Raw genomic sequence first — 8901 nt, 5'->3', positions numbered from 1 at the left:
GAATTGTCCAAGAGCAAGATCACCGTTCTCGCGCCTTCTATCAAAAAGTTAGAGGGTAAGGCGCATGAACTTGCGGTGATCTCTGCAATGGGGAGTGTGCTGGGGGATATACCCGCCACAACTGAGATGCAGGATAAGCTGGTGGGGTTTTTGGTGACCTATTCTGGGATTTTGATTGGGGAGGTTCAGGGGCACCCGGAGCCGCACGGATTTCTACACTTCGTGACCACTGTTACTGTTTATCAGATTCTTAAATTTTTGTTGGATGCTATGGCCTGATGCCGATGCCGTGATAACAAATTTGTTAACGAAAAATATTTATACACCTACTGACACTTATTCATAATGGAGAGCAAATTCTATTTCCTTTCCAACTTTTTATATATATGTCAGTTGACAAAATATTGCCAGAAAGCCATTGGCACTGATATCATTTTCCCAAGATGTAATCATATTTTTAACTTGTTATAAAAACTGCATTCGACCTAGGCGCGCATCATAGTCAGTCCAGCACAGAACCCCCCCTCCCTGTTTTAGGGTATACTGTAAGTTGGTGAGGACTCGGGGGGATAAGGTGCCTAGGGAATGAGGTTTGGGTGGCGACGGGGTTTTCTTGCTTTGAGATTTGGACCATTTTTCCCCGCCGAAATAGGGTTTTCTTTTTATGATATCATAACAAATTAGGTATGACACTAAATGTTACTGTAGAGCCGTGACCAATTGAGATGGTTAGCTGTTAGCATTTTATTAGTGTCCCTTCGTGCCCCCCCTACCAAAAAAAAAAAAAACTATTTTGTTAGTATGAGTAGGACCGTAATTTATAGACCTTATGTATTTGTTGTATGGTACGGTATGGGGTCTAGAGGGAAAAAAAAACAAAAAACACTCACGACATTTTGGTATAATATTATAATAATATTATGATGTATTTGTAGTATCATAGCTGTCGAGTAATATTATGGATAAAAGTTAAGTCAGAGAAAGATGATATTAATGATAAAGCCTACTATCTTGAACCCGTACGGTACTTTTGTGTAGGACATGTGCCTACTGGTATATCGCATCTGAAAAAAAAGAAAATGTTTACAATTACCATTACCATTTTCGTAGCCCACTGAGCAGGGACCAATTTAGATATTATTATATTTATATTGACAAAAAAAACAACAAAAAAAAACTATACAAGTAAAGAAAGTTATTATATCCTGCTGAACAGGTCCTAATTTTATTTATTTATCATTATGTGTGCGGTTTGCCAAGATACTGTATGAACTGTATGACATATCATACCAGTAGTGGCAATTCTTCTTCTGACACCTTCAATTATTTTATTTTTATATTCCGCCCATTTTCTATGGAAACTTGGTTTTCTCCCTTGGGAACTAGACTACATCTAAAAGGGCTTTCTATGATACCCACAGAGAAGGCCCAACTACACCCCCCCACTACTCAACCTCTCCAACCACTCGGGTCTCATAACCTCCTCGGAATCCCCTTCCTCAAGCTCTCTCTTCACCAACTCACTCCAGCTCACTCTTGCCTCTCTGTATGCATCCGACAACTCTCTCCTAAGCCGGGTCTCAAAATCATTCTCTTTCCCAGCCTCCTTAACAATAGCCAGATATACCAACTTAGCCTCAAGTGTGCCAACAATTGGCCTTAGACCCCACGCGACCCTAAGGTCATGCTCAACAAGCTTAATTGCAGCAAGTGCTGCGGTCCGCAGTGTTAGTGCTGTATGGGTCAGAAGAGTGACTGCATCCTGGGGCATCAGTGGATTGAAATTGGCGTGGAGGTTGATTATGGCGTTATTCCAGATGGCATATTGGGCTGATAGTGCTGATGAGATGCGTTCGTGCTCGGCCTGGGAGGGAGCTAATTCTGCTGGTGGGCGGTAAAGTTGTTGTTTCTTTATCATCCCCTCTTCATGTTGCTCCTGCTGCCCAGTCGAGCTCTGGAATCGACGGGAGAAAGGTTTGCCAAAGAGGACTTCTGCGTTGCCTTGTGTGAGGGAGAGGACTCGAGCGAAGGCTGGGAATGAGGTCGAGAGGTTCCATGTGTTGTGGATGGTAGTGGTAGAGCCTGAGGAGTACTGGCCGAGGTCGATATTGGAAGTGTAATACGACACAAGCTCTGTCGCACAGGCTACTATTATGTTCGCCTCAGAGCTGTAGCGAAACATTAGATTTTTTTGGAGAATGCCACGACCACTGGGGTGGAGGTGTGTGCACTGGACCGTGTTTAGGAAGGTTGTTAAGAGGTGGATTAGTTGGCGGATCAGGATATAGGCCTCGATTGGTTTGCCTGAAGGGAGTTTAGGAATAGTAAGGGGACTGGAGGATGTGGGCATTTTGTCTTTGTCTTTGTCTTTGTCTTTTTTTTTTTTTTTTTTGCGGAGGCGGTGGGTCCCTTGTCTGTGATGGCGGCCGTGGAATGCTCGTTGGTGAAGTAGTTATCGATGCGGAAGTGGTGGAGGATAAAGGAAGTTCTATGGTAAGTTTAGTGATGAAGGAGGAGACGCTGAATGATGAAGGAGTGACCATGAGGATCTCCTATCAACGGGGCACTTTTATATACAGGGTCGAGGTTAAGGTAAACATCGCTGACAGGTGCCATTGAGGGTGGGGTAAAGGGGTAGGATTTCAGGGCCCATGTCGACAGGAATCATAATAATAATTATGATACCCATTGTCCCGACACAATACTCCAACAACTTGTCAGTTTAAAGCACACAAAATCTCCTCGGTGGGTAAATATTACCATACCAGGGCAGCTGAAGATTTCCTGCTCTAATCTAGATAGACGAAATAATCATAGGATATCACTCGCATGAATCCTTCAAGGAATGTGTTGATGCAGGTCATGTGTAAAGCTCACCTACCCGATACGCTCCTGTTCGCAAAACCCTCACTGATGGGAAGGTACTGTGGTAAGGTCTTGCTGACAACCGAAGTACATATCATAACACCAATACCTGCATTGTACCCGCACTCGAATACTCCCATGCGTCAAGTAGAAAGACTGGATGAGGAGAATAAGGTGAACGGGAGTCATACCAAACGGTAAATACAACGGGTCTGATTTATTATTATTATCACCGCGCTCGAGCACTGCACTACACGGGGTATCAAGTATAAGTCTATCGAACCCCACCAACTTGCACTTGTTGCCCCTCGACCCATTGTCCAAAGTTTCTTACCCGTAAAGATCAACATTCGACCAATTTAAGCTTTAGATACCAATATGAGAGAGTAAAAGGGACTCGCAGTAATAGCTGTAAGTAATTTTGGCCCCGTGGGTGCAGAAACCACAGGTAAACTGTGGCAATGAAGTGGGATTTGATCGTTGATCTTATGTATCGATATATCATCGCTGCAGCGGTGTTTCATATTGCTTTGAACGTTACCTGTATACAAAATTCCATCAGGACAGGTGTATTAACTTGTTTTTCCATGCTTTGTAAGTTCTATCTTGGCTAAAGAATAGCAATAAAATAGTGGACACCGGTAATATTAGTGTGAAATTTTTTAGTTTTTTTATTTTTTTTTATTCTACCTAGTGTTACAGACTAGGTACTCGTAAGGTATCGCACTCGTACAATATATTCGAGTGCAGTGGTCTGGAAAGGAAATGGGGGAGAGGAAAAAAATGTCCCACTAGACTGTCAACCTCCTTGCCAACAGGTTTACTATGTATGATATCAAACCATATTTTCTAAAAAATACACCTCTATCGAAACACCTGTGCCTTCCATGTCCCGAGAACTTCGAACCTCCCTATTATTATCCCCCCCTAGTACCTGCACCTTTCCGTCAGCGGGGATTTTGCGGACAGGAGTATAAACACAGTAACTGACAGATGAAACCCCCGGTATGATATAGAAAATACATACAGTACAGTACTGATGTGAAAGGGGCGTACTACAGGAGGAATATCATAGCAAGGGACTGACGAACCGAAGTCCACCAAAGACATCGCCTGGACGGCCGGGCTGCTACATATATGATACCTCGGCCCGCCCCAGAGTGCACAGATTAGTACCACAACGGACAGTTCATGAATGAGCTCTCATACAAAATTCCTTTCTAATCCAATTTAAACTACCGGTATAGTAATCTCAAATGTATTTTTATTTGCATTGAAAGTGCTTGGTACAGTACAGTACACGCACACAGAGTAGGACACACTTCAATAAACCCCTCAATCCGGACCATGAGGGCACTCTATAGGTGACGGCCATATGTATATGTACAATTCCCATTTTAAAAGCCTTATTATGGTATCAGACGAAGGGCGGCACAACCAGCGTGGCCATTGGGACCTTGCAAACAGGAGTGTACAGTACAGTACTCGAGTAGAGTAAAAGCCTCTTGTTGCTCGAGTGACATGCACAGAGATCGGCTAATCATATGAGCTCTAAGCTCATATCACGTGACGCACAGTAATGGTTGTGCAGGATAAGTTCGGTGATAAACAAAACGATAAAGTACCGTAAAGTATCATAATGGCCTTCAAATTGTGACCCGAAAGATCCAACTACTGGTTCTCTAATCCATCTTATGGCGGGGAAGATTGGTATCAGGTGTGATTTTGCATGGTTTTCGGGGATGCCGTTGTTGGGGGTGTCTTTGGGCGTATACCTCCCTTCGGCGTAAAGCTGTGACACGTTCCCGCGATTTGATTCCTCTCGACACTCACATCTGCTGCCCTCAACCCTCTGTGTCCCCCCAACAAAGTTTTTCCCCTAACTCCTATCAAAGACCTTGCCCGCTCTTCCACCATCTTCGGAGCCTTTCCCATCTTCTGCTCATTAACCACCCACCGATCTTCTATGAGAGTCGTATAGGTCCCTGATCACACCCGCCATCCCCGTCATGCATTTCATCCGGCCTCAATGGCTTACTCACTCGGGTAAGTCTTGGACGCGTTCATCGCATCTTTGTTCGTGATAGTTCCCCACTAATATAGGTGTATCTTCTGCGTGTAGCTGAGAAAAAGGCATGTGAGGTGTACTCTTGTCACGTCTCCCCTGATGGTGAACGGTTAGCGACTGGAGGTCTTGGTATGTTTGACGTCTTGCCGTAGTTGCCCTTTGTTTGGATGGGAGCTTTGCTAACGTTATATAGATGGCAACGTTCGAATCTGGTCCACCCGTGCTGTCTACGGCGCCGCCGATGAAAGCGCCTCACGCCTTCCTAAACAACTGTGTTCTTTGTCCCATCATTCTGGTGCAGTTCTGACCGTCCGTTTTTCCGGCAACAACCGCTATCTTGCTTCAGGTTCGGACGATAAGATTGTTCTAGTTTACGAACGAGACCTTTCAGCTGTGCCTTCGGCTCGTCCGCTCTTCGGTTCTAATGAGGCTCCACATGCGGAGAAATGGCGGACGTATAGGCGATTGGCAGGCCATGACAACGATGTTCAGGATGTTGGATGGTCCGCCGACTCTTCTGTACTGGTTTCCGTGGGGCTGGATTCGAAGGTCATCGTTTGGTCTGGGAGCACGTTTGAGAAGCTAAAGCGGATTGACGTTCATCAATCTCATGTCAAAGGACTCACCTTTGACCCCGCCAATAAATATTTTGCCACGGCCAGTGACGACAGGAGCATCAAGATATTTAGATTCAATTCTCCGGCAGCTAATGCAACTGCGCACGACCAACAGACAAATTTTACTGTCGAAACGTCGATTACAACACCATTCAAAGAGTCGCCATTGACCACATACTTTCGCCGTTGTTCATGGTCCCCTGATGGATCTCACATAGCAGCTGCTAATGCAGTCAATGGCCCTGTTAGCTCTGTCGCCATAATAAACCGTGGTAATTGGGATAGTGAGATCAACCTGATTGGCCATGAGGGTCCCGTAGAAGTCTGCGCTTTTGCTCCAAGAATGTTTTCGAAAACTCCCTTAACCCCAGGAACTCCACCATCGACACCAGTTACTGTTATTGCCTGCGCAGGTCAAGACAAGGCTTTGTCGATTTGGAACACCTCTAATCCCCGCCCTCTCATAATTGCTCAAGATCTTGCCATAAAGGCTATTTCTGATTTGACATGGAGCCCGGATGGGAGGACGTTATTCGTTTGCTCTCTGGATGGTTCAATAATATGCATTTGTTTTGAGGATGGTGACCTTGGATTTGTGCTTGGACTAGAAGAGAATGAACGGATCCTACAAAAGTTTGGTGCTGGCAGGAAAGGTGCGACCCTTCCTGAAGGAACGGAAAGTGTTAGACTAGAAGAAATGGCCCGGGATGGAGAGAGGAGAGAAGTGGAAGGGCGAATGGGTGAGCTCATGATGGATGGGAACGGTCAGGCAGGGGATACACCGATGTCCAACTCGGGTAGTACCGCGGGCCCTCAATGGCAAATGCAGCAGGTTCCCGAGGCAGAAAAGGCTACCAATGCCCCAGAGCAGAAGGAGAAGCCATACAAGCAAAAAGTTACACTGACCAAGGATGGCAAAAAGAGGGTTGCTCCGTTGTTGGTTTCAACGTAAGTGACTTTTCCTCCGGGCTTATATCTACTCGAGGTTGTAACGTTGGTTTTATAGAGGTGGAGGCCATCGTTCAAATCTCCCGAATGCACATCTTCTACAAGCATCTGCGAACAACAACTCAACTATAAGCAACGACCCGAAGGCAATCTTAGACCTCTCCAGGCCGTATGATGGGCTACCAAAAGGCGGAATGCCCGCCCTCATCTTCGGCAACAAGCGCAAGGCGCCCGTTCTAGAAGAAGGAGAGGAGGAAAACCCTCAGCAAATTACCAACGGGAAGCGCATCGCAGTCTTAGCTAGTGGGGGATCGGGCAAACAGGGACCTGAAGAAACCCCGGAATTCATCAGGCCTGCCGTAATCAATCCAGCATCTTCCATTAGTCAAATTAGACTAGGTGTTCCCAAAGTCCGGAATATCGTCTCGCGGGTTGTGGATTCAAACGGCCTACCCTCGAGCAATGTCCCTAATGCTGCAGGCGGTACCAGTGCTGCAGGCGCACAAGCTTCTTCCTCATCGGACGATTATACCTTTGAAGCTAGGAACCTCAGGAACGCAGGGGAGCCAACACGCCTAACTCTCTCAAGGCACGGCCAGATTCTCTGGATGGACTTTGTTCCTAAAGTTGCTTTACTTGTGACTGGGAATAGTAATTTTTGGTCCGTAGCTTGTGAAGATGGAACCGTTCATGTCTTTACGCCCGTTGGGAGGAGGTTATTGAGCCCGCTCATTCTCGAAGCTCAGCCATGTTTCATGGAGTGCAGAGGATGGTGGCTGATGTGCATAACCTCTATCGGGATGGCTTATGTTTGGTAAGAAAGCGATTCACAAGTCAACTCATATATCATTGCTGACCTTACTATTCTAGGAACCTCCAAACAATGAAAGCCCCCCATCCACCTGTATCTCTAGCACCTATTCTCGATTCCTCAAACACCTACCAGAAACAGGACAGCCCTACCAAGGCTGAGGCGATAACCGAAGCTGGTGTGAACTCTGAAGGAACCTTAATAGTCTCCCTAACCAATGGGGATGGATTTGCCTACTCAAGTGACATGTACACATGGCACAAACTCACGGAAGCCTGGTGGGCGATCGGATCGCAATACTGGGATTCCACGGGCGCCATGCGGCCTGCACAGAATTCTTCTGATAACCCAACAGACCCCAAGAGCCCTGCCATCTCTGCCGGTGTTATCCCGCACCTTGAACGCCGGACAACGAACGAAGTCCTTCTCCACGGTCGCGGGCGCTTCCTCCAGCGTATTATCCAGTCTCTTCTTAACAGAGAGGGATACGAAGGGTTCGAAACTGCTGTGTCCTTGTCTCATTTGGAGAACAGGATGGCCGCGGCAGTGTTGCTTAATGCTAAGGATGACTTTAAAAATTACTTGATGATGTACGCTCGCCGTATCGCGGCGGAAGGGATGAAGGCGAAGGTGGAGGAGCTGCTACGAGACATGATGGGTAGAATAGGCGTGGAAGAGGAGGAGAACGCCGATGAGGAGAAGGAGGAAGAGGATATCGTTGGGTGGAATAAACGAGAGTTGTTGAAGCAGATTTTGCTCGCTATTGGTTTGTCCCCCCCAGTTTGTTCACATCGACTATACTAACAAGAGTGAAAAATAGGCAAACATCGCGACCTCCAGAGAATTGCAGTTCCCTACGCCAGGCTCCTCGGAGTGATGGATGAAGATGACAGCGAGGACGTCTAATCTAATCCTCCTCCCTCTATCCCTCTCTCCTCTTCCTCTCATCTACACCCTAATGCGTTTCCCCTTACATCCTTCATTCTATGATAGTGCCATGTATCTCCTTTGTTCGGTCGGGAATAAGCGCGGTCATACAGTACGCTGGCTTTAAGTTTTTTTTTTCCTCCTACTTTCTTCCCCGTTGTGTTGTGTTTGTCTTTCCTATTTGTAATCGTTGGGTAGTAAAATAAAGTAAAGGTATGATTGGTACAGTACGATGTAGAGTGGAGCGAATAAAATGGTATGATACAAAAAGAATTTTTCTCTCCTTTTCTTTCTTTTTTTTTCATTGTGCAATTATGTGCAATATGAATTCCGTTTTACATATGAGTGTGTTTTTATTAAAACCAGCATATGGGCACTCAATCCCCAAAAATTTATTTTGGTATAACCACCTAGATAGACCTTTAGAGCATACTCCCAATAGCTCAGAAAATATTCTAGAAGCTCCAACGACCTCTGTAGCATGTTTTATGTAGAAAAATATGAAATATCTCAAAAAATGATTTTTTTTTCTATAGAAAAAAAACTACAGCTCTCTGGCTATATGTAGAACCTTTTTTTAAATCAAATGAGCACTTAGTTCATGTGTTATTTGTTATTAAAGTCAAGATACTTTTTCTGTAAAAATGTGTTACGTGAAGTACTTC

The 8901-nt window shown here is 45.5% G+C and overlaps 1 protein-coding gene; it reads left to right on the top strand.

Annotated features, from left to right (window-relative positions):
* Positions 1–4708: 4708 nt before the first annotated feature.
* GSTUM_00010906001 (uncharacterized protein) lies at positions 4709–8506 on the top strand. XM_002841576.2 has 8 exons: positions 4709–4911; positions 4988–5062; positions 5127–5326; positions 5426–6498; positions 6557–7312; positions 7369–7763; positions 7803–7967; positions 8130–8506. The coding sequence occupies exons 1-8, from the start codon at positions 4875–4877 to the stop codon at positions 8213–8215; spliced, it is 2787 nt and encodes a 928-aa protein (XP_002841622.1). The 5' UTR covers positions 4709–4874; the 3' UTR covers positions 8216–8506.
* The last annotated feature ends 395 nt before the right edge of the window (positions 8507–8901 follow it).

The sequence above is a fragment of the Tuber melanosporum genome (genome assembly GCF_000151645.1).
Source record: "Tuber melanosporum whole genome shotgun sequence assembly, scaffold_77, strain Mel28".
NCBI classification, from domain to species: Eukaryota; Fungi; Ascomycota; class Pezizomycetes; order Pezizales; family Tuberaceae; genus Tuber; species Tuber melanosporum.
The sequence above is the reverse complement of the archived record's forward strand: the minus strand, read 5'-3'. Positions and strand labels throughout refer to the sequence as shown.